This window comes from Megascapheus bottae, chromosome 7 (genome assembly GCF_031878675.1).
Source record: "Megascapheus bottae isolate mThoBot1 chromosome 7, mThoBot2.hap1, whole genome shotgun sequence".
NCBI classification, from domain to species: Eukaryota; Metazoa; Chordata; class Mammalia; order Rodentia; family Geomyidae; genus Megascapheus; species Megascapheus bottae.
The window spans coordinates 11521767-11543945 of record NC_143515.1 but is presented as its reverse complement, the minus strand read 5'-3'; the positions used below and the strand labels follow the sequence as shown (position 1 = coordinate 11543945).

The following is a 22179-nucleotide window of genomic DNA, read 5'->3' as shown; positions in this document are numbered from 1 at the left end:
GTATTAAGTTTACTTGTCCTGCAGAAGTTTAATATGTGAAACGCATTTGAGACTTAATAATTCCCACTGAGGGAAAGTAATAGTAAATGGTAGTCATAAAGATTAATGAAGATTAAAACATTAATCCAGCTAATGCTTGATGTTTATCTCATATTGTTTTCTGATCTTGGTTTTGTTAGTTTATAAATCTTTTCATGCAGCTGGGAATTAGCTTAGTGATAGAGTGCTTGCCTAGCATGCATGAAGCCCTGGGTTTGCTTCCTCAGTACCACATACACAGGAAAAGCTGGAAGTGGCGGTGTGGCTCAAGTGATCGAGTGCTAGCCATGAGCAAAACAAGCTCAGGGAGAGTGCCCAGGCATTAGTTCAAGCCCCGCAACTGGCAATTAAAAAAAAAAAACTTGTAAGAAATTCTAGGCCAGGAGCATGGTCTTGTGGTAGAGTATTTGCATAGCATGCACAAAGCCTTGGATTCAATTCTCCAGTATCACATATACAGAAAAAGCAAGAAGTGGTGTGGTGATTCAAATGGTAGAGCTACCTAGCCTTGAGAAAAATTTAAAAAGCCCAAGAACAGTACCCAGGCCCTGAGTTCAAGCTCCAGGACTAGCAAAAAACCAAACCAAAATAAAAAAAAAACAAAACTAGAAAATCCAAACGGTTTATTCATGGGGAAATGTCTTTTTCTAAGGACCTTCATCTCTTTTTAAAGTTGTGTTTACCAAGTGTGGAATGCTAAATTTGTGTGTTTTTCTTGTTTTAGTATCAAAGCTGGACGGCTCCTGTCCTACATTCCCTATCAGCTGTATACTAAGCAGTCCAGTGCACAGAAAGGTCTCAACTTCAATCCTGTATGCAAACCTGAGGATCCCATGCCAGGTCCAAGCAGTATAGCCAAACAGCTCAACAACAGGGTGTAAGTTTGTCTACTTTGGGAGGATGACAAAAGTAATATTGTAGCAGTAACTATGACCACTTTTGCTGAAAATAGAAACAGTAATAAAACAATAATAAAAATTGGTTGTTTGCTTATAGTAAACATATTGAAATGTGAATGCCTTTAGTTATCTGCTTATATAATTTGTTTCATGAGTAAAATATTTATCTCATCATAGTAGATTCTAATTGGTCTTACATTGTTAGTAAACTTTTTTATGCTTTTTCAGAAACTGAGTTGTATATTAGCTGTAAATTCTTCCATGCTTACACAACTTCAAAATGTGTATAATTCTCATTTAATAAACATTTCATACCAGTGGAAGTGGAGTTGATGATACTCAGTTACAGAAGGTAGACTCTTCACATATGAGTGATTTAAAAACACATATATTGAGTGAGACTCCATTGGCTCAAGCCTGTAATCCTAGCTACTCAGAAGGCTGAGATCTGAGAATCGCAGTTCAAAGCCAGCCCAGGAATGGAAGTGCATGAGACTCTTATCTCCAATTAACCACCAGAAAACCAGAAGTGGCACTGTGACTCAATGTAGTGTAGAGCACTAGCCTTGAGCTGAAAGAGCTCAAGCCCCGCGATTTCAGCTTTAATGACAATATTGCTGTGTATATTGGTTTCACATCTAATTACTGTATTGTCTTGTATATCAAGTAGTTCATTGCCATTAATCTCAGTTTTTTTTTTAATTACTTGTGTTGGGAATTGATACGATTTTTCAAAAAAAAAAAGTCTTAACCTGAGAGGATTTATAATCACTGCCTTCTGTAATTGGTTGCTTTTACTTATTTTTTTATTTACATGCTTTTTTATTATATGCTTATTCAATCTTTTCTATATTTAAAAGTTTTAAAATACCATCAAAGTGCATAAGAAGTAGCATTGGAGCTGAGAGTTTGGCCTAGTGGTAGAGTGCTTGCCTAGCATGCACGAAGACCCGAGTTTGATTCCTCCGTACCACATATATAGCAAAAAGCCGGAAGTGGTGCTGAGACTCGAGTGGTAGAGTGCTAGCCTTGAGAAAGTCCAAGGAGAGTGCTCAGGCCCTGAGCCCAATCCCAGGAATGGCAAAAAAAAAAAAAAATTCAATAATATATGTGTCTTCATTTTTCTGGTGTAAATTATTATTTTTACCAGTCATGGGACTTGAACTCAGGACCTGGGCACTACCCTTGAGCTTTCTCTAGGCCTAGCCCTCTACCACTTAAGCCACAGCACCACTTCCAGTTTTTTGTATGTGTATGTGGTACTGAAGAATTGAACCCAGGGCTTCGTGCATGATAGGTGAGCACTCTACCACTAGGTCATGCTCCTGGCCCCTCTGGTGTACATTTTTAATCATATTACCCCCTGCATGTACACACATACTTGATTCCTATTTACTGATACAGTAGTTAGCCTTTTATTGGATTAATACAGTTTTTGCTACTATTTTTAACAGATTTATTGGCCTTAGAAATTTTGTAGTTTTGGATTTAATGTGGTAGGCGATGGCTTACACAAAAGCAATTGTAAAACAAGGAAGTATTCATGTAGAGGTGTTTTATCCACCTTTTTGAAGTTACTTATATTATTTTAGCAGGTATTTAAAAGTAAAGAAAACAAATAAAAACATCATGGTTTAGAACTTGGTATTTATATAGTATAGGTTCTAATCAATTTTTTATGGGATAAGTGATTAGAAATATTTAATACTTAGGTTTGGCCAACAAAAAGAACACAAAAGATTATGGTTTATCTTTTCAGTTCAGACATTATTAATTTAAAATTTTTCTTTATTTAGAAATCACATAATTAAGAAGATTGAGACTGAAAATGAAGTCAGAGTCAATGGAATGAACAGTTGGAATGAAGAAGATGCAGATAATGATTTTGGTTTTGTGGATCTGGAACAGGCACTTCTGGGAAGGAAACAAAATGGAATTTCACATTCTGGAGGCAGCAATGCCATTTTTAATGGACATATTCATAGCTCTAATGGTGCCTTAAAGACACAGGATTGCTTGATGCCTGTGGGCAACAGTATTGCCAGCAGGCTTTCTCCAGAGTGTACCCAGGAGGAGCCAAGGACTGGGAAGTGTGACACTGACTTCAGAGACTGCATGCTGCATCAATTGCAACAAAGCACCAGAAATACAGATGTTTTGCGAAGTCCACACAGAACTAATTCTCTCTTACCACCTTTGCACAGTAACACTAAAATCAATGGTGCTCACCATTCCACTGTTCAGGGGCCTTCAAGCACAAAAAGCACTTCTTTAGTACCTACTCGTTGCAAGGCAGCACCTTCAGTGCCATCCAAGCCTTCAGATTGCAATTTTATTTCAGATTTCTATTCTCATTCAAGACTGCATCATATATCAACATGGAAGTGTGAATTGACTGAGTTTGTCAATACCCTACAAAGACAAAGTAGTGGTATCTTTCCAGGAAGGGAAAAGTTAAAAAAAATGAAAACATGCAGGTCTGCCCTTGTTGTAACTGACACAGGTAGATACTAAAATTGCTTTATTAAATAGTTTGATGCATTTTAATATTTTTGTTGGTATTTTGATTCATATTTTCAGGGAAATCTTTAGGAATGCCAGGTTATATAAGTTACAATAATTATAATAGATTATAGAAGGCTTCTTACTGACTTTTAAAAAAGATTTGTGGCTCAGTGAAAATAGTTGTAATTCTTCATTTAGACTATATCAATTGTTGATGTTTTAATCCATGTAAAATAGTGTTTTCTATTCAGTGTTTAATCGTCTATAATAAAATTTAGTAAAAGTAACTATAACTAAACAATTATATAATTATACATATAAAATTACTAGTTCTATAACTTTGACATTGATTTGTACTTAGAGTGATAAGTTTTTAGTGAGATTTTCACAAATAAGTAGTTAACTGCTTTTTTTTTTTTTTTTGGGTAGTCCTGGGGCTTGAACTCAGGACCTGAGCACTGTCCTTGGGCTTTCTCAAGGCTAGAGCTTTATCACTTGAGCCACAGCATCACTTCCACCTTTTTTCTATGTATGTGGTACTGAGGAATTGAACCTGGGTCTTCGTGCATGCTAGGCAAGCACTCTACCACTATGCCAAATTCCCAGCCCTGCATTTTTATTACTTTTCATCAAAACCAAACTGACTGGCCCCAGACTGGCCAAAAAAAAAAAAGTAGCTGGTTTTTTTCTTCTTTTTTTTTTCTCCCTCTCTACTTCTCCTATCTCTCTCTTGTCTCTTCCCCCCCTCTCTCCCTCACCCTCTCCTTCCTCCCCCCTCCCTCTTTTCCTCAATTCCTTTCTTTCTTGCCAGTCCTGGGGCTTGAACTCAGGGCCTGATCACTGTCTGTTCTTTCCCAAGGGTAGAGCTCTACCACTTGAGCCACAGCACCACTTCTAGCCTTTTTTCTCTGTATGTGGTATCAAGGAATCAGACTTGGGTCTTTGTGCATGCTAAGCAAGCACTCTACCACTAGGCCAAACTCCAGACCCTTTCTTGTTCTTTTTTAGTAATGAAGTCAAAGAGAGTATCTTATATTAGCATTTAATTTATAGTTGTGGAAACTGAGACATGGAGAGAAGCTAATGATTTGTCCTTACATTTTCGGGGTCTCTCCACATAAGTCTTTATTTTTGCTGCTGTTTTGTTTTTATATTTTACTATTTATTATTACTAGTTATTGTTACATTTTTTTGATCAAATGCTTTTTCAGTCTTTATGAATATCTCAGGATAATGTTACAGGTATTTATTATTATTATTATTATTATTATTATTATTACTGTTATTATTCTGCCAGTCCTGGGGCTTGAACCCTTGAGGGACAGCATCACTTCTGGCTTTTTTATTTTTATTTTTTATTTTTATTTTGGGGGTCATGAGGCTTGATTTCAGTCTGGGCGCTGTCCCTGAGCTCTTCCGCTTAAAGCTACCAGCTTACCCTTGAGCTAAGCCCCACTTCCCGTTTTCTACAGGTTAATTGTAGATAAGAGTCTCAAGTTCAGATCTCAGCCTCCCAAGTAGGATTTATAGGATTTATAGGCATTAGCGACTACACTCCAGCTTTATGTGGTACTGAGGAATCAAACCCAGGGCTTCGTGCATGCTAGGTGAGCTCTCTGCCACTAGGCCATGCTTTTGGCCACCTTCTGTTTTGGTTTTGTAATCTGAAGGTCATTTAATTTTAAAAGCATTAAGGATCTATGAATTAGTTCTTTGTTGGCAGTAAAATAGAGCATCTATATTATGTGAAAATATTTGTAGATAAGGGCTTATGCATTTTGTATTCCTTGAATGTTTAAAGTAATTTGGAATTGCATATGGTTATATAATACTTTTATACAGTGGAATTGTTATTAAGCTTTATTTAACCAACCATTTCTTAAAACAGAGCTTGGCAATAACACAGGTCACAAATTTGATATCTTTCCTATAACAAGTTAGAGCCAGGCATCTGGTAGCTCACACTTATATTCCTAGCTACTCAGGAGGCTGTGATAATGGAAGTCAAGGTTCAAAGCTAGCCTGGCAGAAAGTTCAGAGTGGCAGAGTACTACTACCATTGAGCACAAAAGCTCAGGCACAGTGCTTGTTTCCTGAGTTCAAACCTCAGGAATGGCACCAAAAAGAAAATAAAAGGAGATAAATGTTGCTACATCACAGTTTGATAAATATAGTAACCCAACTTGTAGAGGGCAAATCTTAATATTTTTTTTTAAACCTATAATAGGGTTGGGTGTTGCTCAGGGTCCTGAGTTCAAACACTAGTACCACCCAAAAAAAAATTTTTTTTAATTTAAAAGCTATTCTAAAGACTAAAAAACATCAGAAAAATTTGGTAATATCAGAGCCTTTTACAAGCTAGGAATTATTTTAGACTATTATACAAGGAAAATAGTATTTATTATTATGAAATAGCAATCCTAATATTTAACTCTAATATTTCTGTCCTGCAGAGCTGATTTTTTTTTTTTTTTGCCAGCCTTGAACTCAGTGCTTAAGCACTGTCCTTGGGCTTTCTCAAGGCTAGAGCTCTACCACTTGAACCACACTGCCACATCCCGGTTTTCTGGTGGTCTATTGGAGATAGTAGTCTCACAGACTTTTGTGCCCAGGCTGGCTTTGAACCGTGATTCTCAGATCTCAGCCTCCTGAGTAGCTAGGATTACAGGTATGAGCCACCGGCACCTGGCTCAAGGTAAACCTTTTGACAAACTGAAAATTACAGACTTTATTAGACGAGAAATTGGATAATATGACGTCATAATTGATTTGATTATTTTTAAAAATTTTGTATTTAACAGCTTAAAATGATATTTGACTAATTTGGGTTTGTAGGCATAATCTATTACATATTCTCCTTGAAAACATTTTTTTAAAATGAGGCCTATAGTTTATTAGGCCTCATTTTTTAATGTGTAAAACTGGTTTGCAGTTTGAATGTTCTCTTCTTTCCTTCTAGGAGATATGTCAGTATTGAGTTCACCCAGACATCAAAGTTGTATTATGCATGTTGATATGGATTGCTTCTTTGTATCAGTGGGTATACGAAATAGACCAGATCTTAAAGGTTTGTATTCTTGTTTATGTTCTTTAAAAAATGATTAGTTTTTATATATTTCCTAGTGGGTAAGGAAATATTCTTTGAAAAACATTGGTTTTTCTTGGCAAAATCAGTTTCTGCTTCCAATTTTTCTGGACTCCATTATCAAAGGTGTAGGGAAATTTAACAACAACAAACTTTCTCCTTATAAAGGTGACTTTTGGGAACAATACTCATTTTCCTCTAAGGCATATGTTAACTGACAGTATACACAGGAACTGACATACATTGGAAATTTTCTAATTTTTAACTGTTACTGGAATTTTTATGATGGTCTTGTTTTCAGACTTGAGTCACTGTGCTTCCTTGTGAGCAAATAACTTGCTTTTCTGTCCTGGTACAAGTGAAGCATCATAATTATTGGTGGAGATTTTGTTTCTGAGTATTGCTAAACTATGTTTTCAGCTTGAAAGCATTTTTAAATTTTTTATACATTTTTATGAACTTCATTATTACTTTTTTCTTTTTTTTCTTCTGTGCTAGTCTTGGGGCTTAGATTTTGGGCTTGGGTGCTATCCCTGAGCTTTTTTTGTGTTCAAAGCTAGCACTCTACTGCTTGAGCCTCAGCACCACTTCCAGCTTTTTCTGAGCAGTTTATTGGATATGAGACTCATGGACTTTCCTTCCCAGGCTAACTTTGAACTGTGATTCTCAGATCTCAGCCTGTTGAATAGCTAGGATTATAGGTGTGTGCCATCAGTGTGCAGCCATTATAACATTTTTGTTCATGTAACAGTCTTTGTTTTAATGAATTTCATATATTTACATTAGTAGTCATTATACTTAAAAACAGGTTTTTCCGTTTTTTTGAAAGATATAAGTATATTCTTTTTAGAGTCAGTTGTTTGCATATGTAAAGAATCACTATGCTACAGAAAAGAGCTAAGGTTAATACATGGGCCTTATTTTTTGTCAAATACAATTATTAGAATGAATTTTTAGAATGTTAAAATTTGACTTTAGGGGCTGAGAGTTTGGCCTTGTAGTAGAGTGCTTACCTAGCATGCACCATGACCCAGGTTTGGTTCCTTGGTACCACATACATAAAAAAATGCCGGAAGTGGTGCCAAGGCTCAAGTGGTAGAGTTCTAACCTTGAGAAAATCTAAGGACAGTGCTCAGGCCCTGAGCTTAAGCCCAGGACTGGCCAAAAAATAAATAAAAATTGATTTTAGTGTATTAGAAGTTTTTAATGCGCTGTTGTTTTATTTTTCTTGTTGATTCTTTTTGATGTTGAACTTTGTGCATGCTAAGCATGTGCCCTACCACAGGTCTTACCAGTTTTTAGTTTCTGCTCTCACAACAAATGGATTCATTAAGTATGTATCAATCATCTGTTTTATTGCCTCATATCATATGGTCATCATGCCGCTTAACATCCATATACAAAAGGAAATGAAAAAAAAACTGAGGGATACATTTTTCATGTTTAGTTATGTATGTGATTTCTAATCATTTATATTTAATTTTATTTCACTTGCTGTACATTAAAAGATAAATGTAGATGTCCAGGCTACTTCTCAGATTCTAGAAACATAAAGAGTACTTACTTAGTTTTATCTTCCTATCTCCCCAATCCAAATTTAGTATCTGAATTGTATTTTTTAATGTATGAAATAAATAATTTTTTAAAAAAACTACAGAAAACACTGCATCTTTTATGCTGAAGAAATGTGTCAAAATTGTCAATAGTATACTGTTTTGGAGGGGAGGGAGCTGAGAAACTTAGAACCTTACTTGATTATGTTTTAAAGGTATTTGCTTCTTTAATGCTTAATAAGGATTAAAAAAAAAGGTCATTAAGTATTCCCAGAAAAAAAATGGTATGTTTTTAACATTCCTGTTTACTTAGATATAGAAATAATTTCATCTTTTCTTCACAGGTAAACCAGTAGCTGTTACAAGCAACAGAGGAACTGGAAGGGCACCTTTACGTCCTGGCACTAACCCCCAGCTGGAGTGGCAGTACTACCAGAATAAAATCCAGAAAGGCAAAGCAGGTACACATGAGCTCTTTAAAGTCAATAGTGCTCCTACGGATGACTTCTGGACTTGCTTTTGGTATCGTTGTTGTAGAAATAAAACCAGAATTGCAGTCATAAGCTTTTTCATTCAGATGTTTTGAGGATGTTCATAACATCTAAAAAACCTGAATACAAGTGATTGTTTTGTAGTTTTTTTTTGTTGAATTCGATGGTAACACTTTCCTGGAACAGAGTCAGGAATTGTTTTTTAAATGTGATGTTTGATTTAATTAATGACTTTGGCAATTAAAATTACTTTATAGAAGCTTTTTATCTGTGCTTGAGAGTTAATTACGTTTGTGCCTATGTCACAGTATAAGAAAGTGAAATAGGGAACAGATGAAAGCCAGGCACAGTGCTATACACCTTTAGTTTTACCTACTCAGAAGGTCGAGGTAGTAGAATTGTGAATTTGAGACCAGCCTGGGTAGGCAACATAGCAATGAAAACCTGTCTTTTCACTTCTCCCCCTCAAGCAAGAAGAAGGGAGCAGAGCGGGGAGAAAGAGATTAGAACTTTATTAGAATATAATAAGTCTTCTAGGTGCCAGTGGTTTAGCCTGTAATTCTTGCTATCAGGAGGCTGATCTCTGAGGATCTGAATGGGCTGGAAAATCAATCCATTCAGGAAAATCCTTGCGACTCTTTACTTCCAGTTAACTACTAAAAACCTAGAAGTGGAGCTGCAACTCAAGCAGTAGAATACTAGCCTTGAGTTATGGCCCCAGGATCAACACCAAAGGGGAAGGAGGGAAACAAATCATACTAATTATTGATATTTTCTAAAATTTAGTGTGCTTTGTCAATAAGTTTTTTTGAGAAGTGCCATTTTCATTTGCCATTGAAAATTATCAAAAATGCCTACAAATTATTTTCATTTTTTGTTTCTTACTAAATGTTTGACACTGATCATTTGTTGAATTCCCTCCCCCGCCCCCCAGTCCTGGGGCTTGAACTCAGGGCCTGGAACTGTCCCTGAGTATCTTTTTGCTCAAGGCTAGTGCTCTACCACTTGAGTCATAGCACTACTTCTGCTGGTTTTTGTTTGTTTTTTAGGTTCATTTTTTGGTTCTGAGGGCTCAAATCCAGGGCATCATGCATGGTAGACAAGCACTTTACAACTAAGGCATGGTTGCAGCCCCTCTTCACTGTTTTTATAGAAATTCTTTTAGAAAAAAAACACTAGCCAAATAAAATCTATACTGTAGAATGATAACAGCATGTAGTTTGGTTTCTGTCGAAATTTGTTTCTTTGTTGGATAGTTGTAAAATATTGGGCTTATTTTAGAAAAGACCTCTACTGACTCAAAAGGAAAATTTTCAGAATCTCCAAGGATTCTTCTGCGGGATTAAATCTTTTTGTTGTCTGTAATCATTTGATTACATGGTATAAATAGGAAAGAAAGTAATTGTACTTACACATTTATACTTCCTGTGCTCATTTTCTCAGTTTTCTAAGACTTTCTTGGTTATTGGCTCTCTTTGCAAAGGTTTTTGAGGTTCTAAAATTTTGTTTGTTGTGAGCAGATTTTGATTTAGTTACTACTGAACTTGAAGTTTAGTTGTTTTGTGATGTGGTTTACGTGTTTAATGTGGTTTTGTAGATTGTAATTTGAGTTTCTATGTAGTTTTACAAGATGATGAAATCTTAAGTTCTTGTAGAAAAAAAAATAACTTAAGAAAATGCCTAATACTTCTACATGTTGGACACTTAATAAGTACCGAATGAGTGGTGAAAGATGAAAAAAAGTTCCAGGTCTGTTTGTTCAGTATTCTCTTTTAATCTGTGCTCTGTCTCTGATGAATGGGGTCTGAGTTTGCTATGCATATCTTTATTCAACAGTCTACCTGTAGATTTTGATCTCAGCAGTTGCATGTTCCTTTGGTGTAGCAGCCCATTGGTTCTCTTTGTCTTTCTTTCCATCACTGTCTGGCCATAAGTGATTTCATTAATAGAATGTTGTCATTGGTTAGTTTTCTTCCTCTCTGTAGCCACTGGGCTTTCACTAGGTTTTAATGAACTTTTAAAATTCACATTCCCTTTACCTCTAAGTGTGGGTAGCACACCAGAAGGTAACTTAGAAATTATGTAAATTTCCTCCTCTCACTGGAAAAGTGGACTGCAGTACTTTGATATTTTGCTTTAGCTTTGACATTTATTTTTATGTCCTAAACCTCTTAACCATTAAGGCTTTATTAACATATTTGCTGTATATGGAAGAAATAGATTTTTCTTTATTTTATGGTTGATTTACAACTTTTGCTCAGAACTTGTTTATCCAGTGACTTTATTCCTCTTTCCCAATCTTTCTTTCTCTGGGTCATTATTAGACATGGCATCAAAAATAAATATATTGAAGACCAATTTTGAAATTAGAATCTTCGGCTTCTGCACACTAGCTCTAAAAAAATCAATTCTAATGTTTGGCTTGTATGTCTAATCAGAATATTAGGACAAATAAGCATCTTAAGTCCTTTTTAGAAACTTTGGTTTCTTAATTCTTATTCAGAACCTAACTAGACTAGTGAAACCAGGGAATCTTATCCATCCATGACTTCCTTTGGATCTGCTTTCTAAGCTGTACTCAGCCCTGATACTTCTCATTGATGATCTGGAACCATTTATACTCTAGAATTCATGGTTGGGGCCTTTTACCCCTTCCTAGATTCCAAGGGTGCAGATGTTTTCTGTCCTTTCAGCAACTTCAGTTTTCATTCTAAAGAACAATTTTTAAAAATCGTATTAGTCATAGATTTATTCTCAGCGATTTCTTTTTCACAGACTTGGGTCCTGGCCTCTGATTTCTCCAACCGTTCCTCCACATTCTCCATGTGCCCGTCTAGTTTGTCAAGTTTTGATCAGCAGTTCTCTACTTTGCCCTCCAGTGAGGACAGTCTGTCCCTGCATTTCCCTGAATCTCACATGAAGCAACTCACTCCGCTGGTGGAGGGACCCACGCACTCTGCTGCACTGTGGAACAGGTCAGCCAGCCCAGTGAAGAGGAACACAATGGTGCTCCTTCTCAGGCCAGAGCATTGGGGGCGCATGGACTATATACCCTATTGCGCCTCAAGCATGAGCTTCCTGTAATTTCCAGATGAGAATCTTAACTAGCCTTTCAAATATAAAGGTCATATAAAACTCCCTGACTTTTAAAGCATAAGTCATGGTTTTATCTTTGAAAGGCAGTTGATTGTGGCTGTGCAAGTGTCCACACCTTTTTTTTTCCTTGTCTAGTATCACCCTCTTTTAGGACTGTGTTACTGATAATCTTGAAATTCTTAATACATTAGAATAATAGACTAGTACAGACACAATGGATAATGTGGTTGGCTTTCTGTCTTGTTTTTAATAATGGCTTATACTATTCACATTTTATCATAAAATATAGAGCTTACATTACATATTCTGCTGTTGTTATTTTTTGATGGAAGTAGGATTGACCCTACTTAGATGCCAGTTTTGAGTTTGACTTCTTGTATGTTGGAATCTAGAAATGTTTTTATGGTTTGCATAGTGAGGTGAAAGTAATGATTACTGATCAAACAACATTTTTTTAGCCCATGAAGCCAGCTGCTGTCCTGTATTTGTCTGGTGGTGCACTAACATGGCTGATTTTTCTTGGAACAGTTTCTTAAACAGAATCAAAATGATGGATTTGTTAGCTTTGTATTGTTATAGTACACTCAGAATAGGTTTGTCTGCAATTAGCTAAAGTGGTATATTTTTGGTTTGTTTTACTATTGATATTTTTGTTCATATCATAGAGAAATGAATGAGATTGTTTTTAGAATGTGGTATTTTTTTTACAGCATATTCTTAGAACCTAATGGTGGTATTTATTCCAAGGCCTAAAGACTAAAGATTTATTTTATCCTATTGTTCAATTACTGTGGTAGCTAAAAATGATACAGGAAGTTAAGTGGTATTTAGCCACTAGGCTCTGTCTAGACCCTGTGCTTTTATTGTGTTATGTAGTAAATTTGGTTTGGATCTTAAGAGAGTGATGAGCTATATTTTATTTAGAGTTGTGCTTTGTAAAACAATTGATTGTGTGATGGCACTTGAATTTAGGTGTTTAATTGAACACTCAATTGCTAAGCCCAAAGTAGAATAAACTGAAAGTGGAAATTTTGTTGCCAAGCTCTTTTTACCTGATATGTGTCTAAAAGAAAAAAACTTACAATTACAATGTGTACAGGTATCTTCTTTGTGATATATGACCAACTAAATTATGTGATCAAATGGCCATTAGAAATACATTTATTGAACATGTTAATTAGCTAATAAGTTTTGCACATAGTTCTTTTAGGAAACAGCAAAGAGCATTCAGAGAATTGTGTTTTCTATTAACTTTTTCCCACTACAGTGTCTTTGTGAGGCTTTAAGAGTGGTAGTTCATCTCCCTACCACTTGTCATCTTTGTCTAATTTAAGGGACTGTGTATTACAAGGTATCTTACGTTTATCTTTTGGTGTGCTTCTAAAAAAATTCCTATTACTAAAAGACCACATTTTGAATTTATTATGATATGTTTTAATATGACTGCTGAAGAAGAATATAATGGGAGCAAACCATATTAGGATTAGTTTTCTTTTAAATAAATAAGGAAATAGTATGGACATGATTAGAGTTGAAATTTATGAAATGAAAATAATGGAAAACAAATTTCTTGGATAAAAGTTAAGGAAAGCCAGTTAACACATGTGTAACCACTGAATTTTATTATGTTATTTTAAAGCAGATATACCAGATTTATCAATGTGGGAGAATCAAGATTCTGCACAAACAAATGGAATTGATTCTGTTTTGTCAAAGGCTGAAATTGCTTCTTGTAGTTATGAAGCCAGGTATGTGGAAGTTGTTATAATTCTTAATGAGTAATTTAATTTTTATATAATTCTGTAAAAGAATGCAACATGTCAGACAGGCCTGATTACAATACATTATAAACATGTTTTGGAAACAGATGTTTTTGCCTTTAATCCCCTATTTTTCTACTGCAGTAAGTAATTTTAATAGTTCCTTATAAACTTACTGGTTCTTCAGAGGAGCTAAAATAAGCATTGTTTTTCTTATCTTTTGAGCATGAAATTAAAAGAATTCTCTTGAATGAAACAGAATCTACATACTCTATTTTGTCATTAAATTTTTTAGTAAGATTATCATTTTTATAGATAATTTAATAAATTCATATAATACAAAATTGATAATTGGTGGCTTTTGTGTTAAAATTGAAATATTAGTAAATAATTCGATACGATCAATTAATACTCTGAGATTATTATCCACTTGTTAGCAACAATTTGATGTTTCAAGATTTTAATTGGCTGTTTTAATACAAGAAGAAATATGCATTCCCATTTTAATACAAAAAATAACTCACATTTCTCATATTTAAAGAAAATGTATCATTTACACAATCAATTATAATGTAAAAGTAGAGACAGTTTCTTTTCTGATAATGGATCATTTTTTTAACCTATACAACGTATGTTTTTTTTTATTCAATAAAGAAGATGTAATCTTACATCAGTTTCAGTATTCATGCAGGCCTGTTGTTCAGACAAGTGTTGTCTAAACAAACAATATTTGAGCTTAATATAACATTAGAATAGTTTAAAACATTTTCTAGTCTTTTTTTTTAATTTAAGTAACAATGTCCAAATATGCATAATTAACAATGTTAAATTCTTACCCGTTGATTGCATATGTTTACTCGTAACCTACTTAGACCTTTTCCCACTAACAAAATTTTTCATCTTCATTGTCAATTGATAATGTATTCAAACAGTTGAAACATACCTTAATAATAAAGTTCTTGAGACACAAATTGACAATTGTTGATACTTTTTCTTAGCACAGGGGTTCAAAACTGAGAGTTTGTGTGGCACTCAGGCTAACCTTTACCCATTCAGGCTAATCTTTACCCATTTTGTTAGTGAGTGATGACCTGAGAGCTACCAGTTGTTGTTCGTGTCTAAGTGGGTGGTGTTGCTAGTTGGTGAGTTAAGAGATCGCCTTTTGCCTTTGCTGCTTCCCTCAGCATTAACACGTCAAAGATGAATGCTTCATGGGAAATCCCAAGGCAGTCTCAAATGTAGAAGCGTTTTCAGTTCCTGATTTGGATTTCAGCCGCCATACTTGGTGTTCAATCTCTAGGGAGTTGCATTTGTGTTGGCCCACACATGGTGATAGCTAAGCTGAAGGCCCTACAAAATAATTAGGTTGATGATATGAATGCCAAATACTGTGTGGGAAACCTTAAGTTTCCAGCTGAAAGACAAATGTTAATTTTGGCAAAATCATAAAGAGATGAAAGTAAAAAAACTAAACAACCCCACAGTTCTGGGTTATGATATTTTAATTGTAGTTTGCCATTATGTTGACAACTCCTCTTATTCAAGGTATATAATTCGTGTGTGTGTGTGTGTTTCTGTGTGCACAACAGATAATTTTCCTTCTGTGAGGATTTTTATTTAAAACAAGTATAATTTCATTATACTGTTTAGAGGAGTAGATTGTAGACATTATCACCCTAGTTCTGTGTATTCTGTGTAGTTTCCTGTTTACTTGGTGGCACTGGAAATTGAATTCATAGTTTCAACGTTGTTGGGAAGGGCTCTACCACTTTAGTCACACCTGCTTATGAGTTTTGAATAGACCTCAATAATGGAGTCAATATTGGATGAAATATGAGTATGAGATGTTAGAAATCACACAAAAGTAGAACGTGCATATATAGATTAGTGTGTATTATTTACAACAGTTAGACTTACCATAAAAAGAAATCGATACATGGATGAGTAGGTAATGATAGACACATCCTCTATTTTCATATGCCTTTATGAAGGAACCTTTAATACTGTTATTTAATGATACAGATGAGTTGGCAGTAAAAGAGACTTCATGGTGGGTTGTTTTCATTGTGTAATTCTGGACAAGATAAAATACACTTCATTAGCAAAGCATATTGTAATGAATAGTATGCTCTGATGTGTTTTGAATCAGGGAATAGATTGTGTTTCTGTATCCCTAGGAATTGCACTATTGGTAAAACATCCTGCATGAAATTTCAGGTTGGGGGAATACATACTTACTCTATTGATGAACACCTTCATCTCATACATTTTTGTACTTAATACATTTGAGTTTCTGTGAAATAAATCTTAATTTCCCAAACCTCAGCTCATTGTACTCTGCTTCAGTTTTTTGGTTACAGCTTCCTTAAAGTGTCTAAGTGCTTTTAAGTTTCCTCTCTGGCAAATGTACAGGAATACATAAATAGGTATACTGACATTTTTCTGCTTTAATCGTTTTTGATAACTTTTTAAGCAATTTTTGATAACTTTTGTAAGCCATATGTATGGATAGGTAGAATATAAGTAATAAAATGCCTATGTATTTACATACATATATCTTATTTATGTATTCACTTCCCTGCTTTGGTCAGCCTGTTGATTCATTAAAGCTTGTTGACCAGTTCATGTTTTGCTGGGTGAATGCTGTCATGAGAACTTTTATTTACCATCGTCCACCCAGCACAGACATAACTTGATACGTGAACAAAAGTTTTATTTCTGCTGCTGTTCTTGTCAGTCACCACTTCCTTTACTATTCTATTTTTTCTCTTTTGTTTGGATAGTCTTCACTGCAGTTTTTATGGGTTTTGTGTATATAAAAATGAATGTGGGAGGCTGAGATCTGAGGATCAAGGTTCAGAGCCAGCCTGGGTACAAAAGGACCTGAGACTCTTATCTCCAATTAACTTCTAGAAAATGGGAAGTGGGGCTTGGCCCAAGGGTGGGGTGGTAGCCTTGAGCTGAAGAGCTCAGGGACAGTGTCTAGGCCCAGTTCAAGCCCCATGACCCACCCCCAAACCCCCCAAAAATGTGAGGCTGGGAGTGTGGCCTAATGGTAGAGTGTTAGCTTAGCATGCACAAAGCCCTGAGTTCAATTCCTCAGTACCACAAACACATAGAAAAAGCTATGGCTCAAGTGGTAGAGCACTAGTCTTGAGAAAGCTTAAGGACAATGCCCAGGCCCTGAGTTCAAGCCCTAGAACTGACAAAGGAAAAACAAGATTTTTGCATTTACTTTTAATAACCTGTAGGGTCTTCTTGGCTCTCTGGTGATCTGAATATTTGGAAAGTGCCACGGACCCATGAGCAATTAGAGACTATAATTTCTTAAACATGGTACACCTCCACACTAAGTGGTTAGTAAACATGTACTGAATGAATGTATACAGTAACCATGCCTGTACTATGTACTATTATATGATCTGGTGAAACATTGCTTTATTTTGCTTGTGTTTTCACTGTAATATTTTTTCTTGATTCTTTACAGAGTGATAAAAATGGAATTTTACTAATTATGTATAATTCCATAATTATAGTTTTGTGCTGAATGCTCCAAATATCAAAGGTAATGTGGGGCATTGAGACACACAGTAGATTTAAAATTTACCATTTTCAATTAGGTCCCTCAAAGTTCTGGAACCCTGGCTCCTGCCCAGAGTGATGTCCTACCATATACAATGCTGTTGGCATCTCAACCACTGTGGAGCCACTTCAGGAGCATGGAATTGGTCAATTGGGAATTGGGTGGTAATAGGATGAGTACATTTTGTCTGTTTGTCACATAGCACTGTTTTGTGTAGTTCTTGCGTTTATATTCTTTGTCTTTGGGGGATGAACCCTGGCCAAACTGTGCCATGTATTAGGGGAAGAAAACCTTTTTTGACAGCATATTCCTGCTCTGTGGTGGTTGTGATATCACCAGCATATGGCATGCTGGCATCTCTGCAAAGGGGCCAGAGGTCAAGCCTTAGGAGAAGTCTTCAGATTATGACAAAGAGATGTCATTTACATTAGTGAGACAATTGTTTATTTTCCGTTGGGGGGAAAACAAACCTGTAAGTTTTCCTAATGCCTGTCGTTAACCCCTAATGAGAAAGAAAGTTAAATGGAACTTGTATATTAGTGGCATGGGGAGGTATCAACATGTTTGATACTTGGTTTTCAGCTTAAAACTTCCTAGTATTAACTCTCATTGTGTTCTGTTTTCTCTCTAGACAAGTTGGCATTAAGAATGGAATGTTTTTTGGACACGCTAAACAGCTCTGTCCTAATCTTCAAGCTGTTCCCTATGATTTTCATTCATATAAAGAAGTTGCACAAACAATGTATGAAACATTGGCAAGGTACAGAATACATCAATTATCTTTTATCTGCTGTTAAACATGCAGGTTTTTTTTTGAGCATTATCAGGATTACTTTTATTAAACTTCATCTCTCTGAGGACAGTTTTCCTTTTTGCCACTCCTTGGGCTTGAACTCAGGGCCTGAGCTAGCTTAAGGCTAGCTCTCTACCACTTGAGCCACAGCACTACTTATGTATGTGGTACTGAGGATTCTAACCTGGGTCTTTGTGCATGCTAGGCAAGCACACTACCACTAGGCCAAACTCCTGGTCTTGACACTGTCTTCTTTTTTTAGGCAATTTTTTGAATTGAGAACTTAATCTCATTGCTGACAGTTTTCTGATGGTGGTATATAAAATGTGATTCTCTACCTATTAAAATTAGAACTCTAGAACTGAATGTGATAGTATGCTTCTGTATCCTAGCTAGCTACTCCAGAAGCTGAAGCTGTAGGATCATTTGAGTTCATGATTTTGAAATGGGCAGCAAGTACATAGTGAGACCTTGTATGATAAATGAGTAAATAATTGGAACTGATGTTTTGTTGAGAAACAGATTCTTTGAAACCTTTATTTTAAGATCATTACACATGAGTTCCACTTTCACAGTTCTTTCAGAATGGCTAGTTGACAAGAGAAAGGACATTAGCCTTAAAAATATGTAATAGTATATGTATCTAATATTAACTCAAAATTCAATTTAAAGTATATGGCAACCTACTTGTGTTCTAACAAGAGAACTGCATCGTTTCTGTTTAAAGGGCCAGATAAAACCAGTGTCATAACTACTCAGTTATCAGTATTAATGATAGTCTAAGCTGGGCTCTAGGAAAACTTCCAAAAAAGTGTTTAACTTTGTAGATCTTGATGTGGTTTGATATTTATTCTAAGAGATCACTCCTTTTCTATGTCTTCACCTCTGCCTCTTCTCACTCACACTGTTTTCTGAACACCACTGTCCCTTAGTGTAGATGGCTGCTAGATTTATCTACTTTCACCAGGAGAAATAATATTCGCTCCTTTCCTTATGGGAGCTTATTTTACTAAGAAAACGTGTCAGGAAAGATTGTTACCTAGTCAGTATGTAGTGTTTTGTGGTGACTAGTAAGCCATTTAGAAGCGTAACTGTTTTTGAGATCTCTAGCATGGGAATGTTGGGGATATCAAGTAGAAAGGGCTTTAAATTCTTTCTGAAAGCTGAGGTCAGTAGTAGTATCCAAATGGAAACAAGGAATGGGCCACTGAGCTGAGCAGTGCTCCAATTTTCTGATTATCAACTCCCCGGAATAGAATGCTGACCTGTTATGAGGGCTGAAGGGAGATTTCTGATTCCCGCTACTTACTGCTGTTATAATTTCAGTGTTTTGTTTTTTTGTGAGGTGACTTGAACTGTGGGCCTGGTTGTTGTCTCTGAGCTCTTCAGCTCAAGGCTATCCCTTGAGCCACAGCGTCACTTCCGGTGTTCTGGTGGTTAATTGGAGATAAGAGTCTCATGGACTTTAGTGTCCTGGCCAGCTTCTTTCTGAGTAGCTAGAATTACAGGTGTGAGCCACTGCACCCCCCATAATTTCAGTGTTGTTTTTTTTTTTTTTGCCAATTCTGGGCCTTGAACTCAGGGCCTCAACACTGTCCTTGAGCTTTCTCAAGGCTAGTGGTCTGCCACTTTAGCCTTAGTCACTTCCAGCTTTTTCTATGTATATGGTACCGAGGAATCGATCCCATGTCTTTGTGCGTGCTAGGCAAGCACTCTACCACTAGGCCAAACTCCTGGCCATAATTTCAGTTTTTGAAGACAGTTTTAGTTGAAGTTTCTAATTGGTAGAGGTTAGGGGAATCTGTTTTCCTTTTATAGTCTATGAGTTTTGTTCTTTATTTTTGCCTAAATAATATATTCATTTCTTGAATGAATAGAGATTTTTATGTGGCTCAAGTAGAACATGTGTCTAGCCAGTACAAGACTTTGAGTTCAAATCCCAGTACCACTTAAAGAGATAAACACTGTTGTTTTTATTTTTGTTGTTACTTTAGTGTTTTAAAAATGCCTTGAGGAAATTGTAAAAACTTATGAAGACTTATTTTGCAACATTTGTGTCTGCCAGATGGCAACTCTGTAATCACTGTCTGGTTTGTTATCGATAGCTACACTCATAATATTGAAGCTGTCAGTTGTGATGAAGCACTGGTGGACATCACTGACATTCTTGCAGAGACCAGACTTACTCCTGATGAATTTGCAAATGCTGTGCGAATGGAAATCAAAGAGAAGACTAAATGTGCTGCTTCTGTTGGAATTGGTTAGTGCTTTATTAATCCTTATCTTACCCCAAGTAATTACTTGAATATCCTTAAAACCATTTTGTTTTAAAGTTTTTATTAGCTTAATACATGGTCCACAGGTGAGCTATCCCCCTCTAAAATAATTCTTAACATTCCTTACAGCTGTGTATGACATACGCAAAAATGTTAGAAGTTGAAGTAAATGGATGATAATGTATTTATAATAGTCAAGTTGGGGTATTTTTCTTCAAAAATGGGAGCGTTAGCTGAATACTAGTGGCTTATGCCTATAGTACTAGCTATTTTTAAGACTGAGACTGTAGTTTGAGGCCAGACAGAAAGAAAAAAGTCTACTACACTTCTCAACAGATAGCTGAGTGCTCTTGTCATCCTAGATAAATGTGGGAGAGGGGGTGATACATATGTATCAGCAGAATGGTGATACCTGTTTTGGAGTTTAGTTTGAGTCTTATTATTCCAGTAAATAAGGATAGAGAATAAGTGTTTTTGTCAGTGCTGAAAGTGTGTGTGTTACTGTCTCTCATACACAGAGTGAGCTTAGTGAGTCTAGTTTCCTCACTCCTGGGTTTTTTGTTTGTTTGTTCTTTGTGGGTCCTGGGGCTTTACTGGGCCTGGGCACTGTCCCTGAGCTCTTCAGTTCAAGGCTACCACCCTATCCTGGAGCTAAGTCCCACTTCCCATTTTCTAGAGATTAATTGGAGTTAAGAGTCTCTCATTTTGTGCCCAGGCTGACTTTGAACCTTGATCCTCAGATCTCAGCCTCCTCAGTAGCAAGGATTACAGGCATGAGCCACCATGCCCAGCTCCATTCTGGTTTGAGCATTGAACTTCCCATCACTTGTCCTCCTCACTGTGAGGAGACTGTGAGTGACTCTTGGAGCAGTTCCCTCTGAGATTCTGTGACACTTAAGCTTCTTACACCATCTTTTTCTTCCTCTACTTACCAGACCTTCTGCCAAAATTCCTCCCCTCTTTGTCTTTTTCTGGAGTAAAGCCCATTTGTTACTGCAGTACTGTATGCTGTAGTTTTGGTAGGCAGGGATAGCACTGAGGTTGCTCATCGTGTCAAGCTGTTGTTCTCTCCCGATTCAACAGCCCTTTTTCTCCACTGCCCTCCTCCCCCAAATTTCAGTCTCATATCTATGCAACTTCCAAGGGTGATTCTGTAGGCAAATGCCATTGAAATGATCACTTCCACTTTGTTTAGACCCAGGGAGGAAAACACTAGGATGAACATGGGCAGGGGAAAGAAGGAGGAAAAGCAGAAATACCAGGGCAAAGGTTTCATTGGAGTTTCCAAAGGTAGGGCAGGGTACAGTAAACTGTTTAGGCTAGCTTGAGTAATCTTAGCAGGGTTTAGTTTTTAGGTAGATTTCTTAAGAGTCTGGTACCTTACACTGGGATCACTTAAAGGAGAAGAGGGAATGTCAGCCTAATGTGAAGTTGTTTGATAAGATGGTGGTTAGAAATGGCTATCCTGTTAGGTGAGATACATTGCTTCCAAGTAAATGGTTTACTATCCTTGGACAGTAGCTTGTCCTGAAGGGGCAGAATGTCTTTGCTGGGTCTGCAAAAGTTTGTTGTTGTGGTTTTTGTTTTTTGGTTCATTTATGAGATAGGGCCTTGTATAATTCAGTAGCACAGGGTGGCCTCAACCCTTGAGACACTGCTGCTTTAACATGCCATGAGACAGGTTACAGTCATGTACTAATGACCTCCTAACAGCCAGCAAGAAATTTAGTTGTCAAAATATCAAAAGATAGTCTACTTTAAAAAAAGAAAACAAACCTTTGTGTGGACATGAATCTGTATTCTGTCTGAATGTCCTTGATACAGGTCTTGTGTCATTCTGAAATCTTCCTCACTTGAGTTCCACCTCACAGTAGACAGCTGTAGTTCACACTTTGATTCTTCCCAGTGATTCTTCGCTTGTGCGCACTAACCATCTTCATCTGTTTCAAAGACTATTGAGCTCAGCATCATCCTGTCCTCAGCTCTGGTTCTTTTGGCTTTCTGTTTCTCTAGGCTGTAGTTACATTTCCCTCATTCCTAACATAATTCCTGTGACCACCATTCTTCAGACCAAAAAGGGATCATGGCAAATCGAGTTG

General features: G+C 36.4%; 1 protein-coding gene across 7 annotated transcripts in view; it reads left to right on the top strand.

Moving 5' to 3' along the window:
• Nucleotides 1–22179, top strand: part of Rev1 (REV1 DNA directed polymerase) — a 66526-nt gene that overhangs the window by 32639 nt on the left and 11708 nt on the right. For 2 of the 7 annotated variants that reach the window (XM_090336502.1, XM_090336500.1), the window contains exons 5-11: nucleotides 764–916; nucleotides 2735–3441; nucleotides 6403–6510; nucleotides 8426–8542; nucleotides 13308–13416; nucleotides 17643–17771; nucleotides 19910–20064. In XM_090336502.1, the coding sequence (XP_090192628.1) occupies nucleotides 764–916; nucleotides 2735–3441; nucleotides 6403–6510; nucleotides 8426–8542; nucleotides 13308–13416; nucleotides 17643–17771; nucleotides 19910–20064 (1478 nt within the window). Of the gene's footprint in view, nucleotides 1–763; nucleotides 917–2734; nucleotides 3442–6402; nucleotides 6511–8425; nucleotides 8543–11371; nucleotides 11548–13307; nucleotides 13417–16974; nucleotides 16994–17085; nucleotides 17176–17642; nucleotides 17772–19909; nucleotides 20065–22179 lie in introns of those variants that run through there. The other 5 variants (XM_090336501.1, XM_090336503.1, XM_090336504.1 and 2 more) reach the window with 5 other exon arrangements.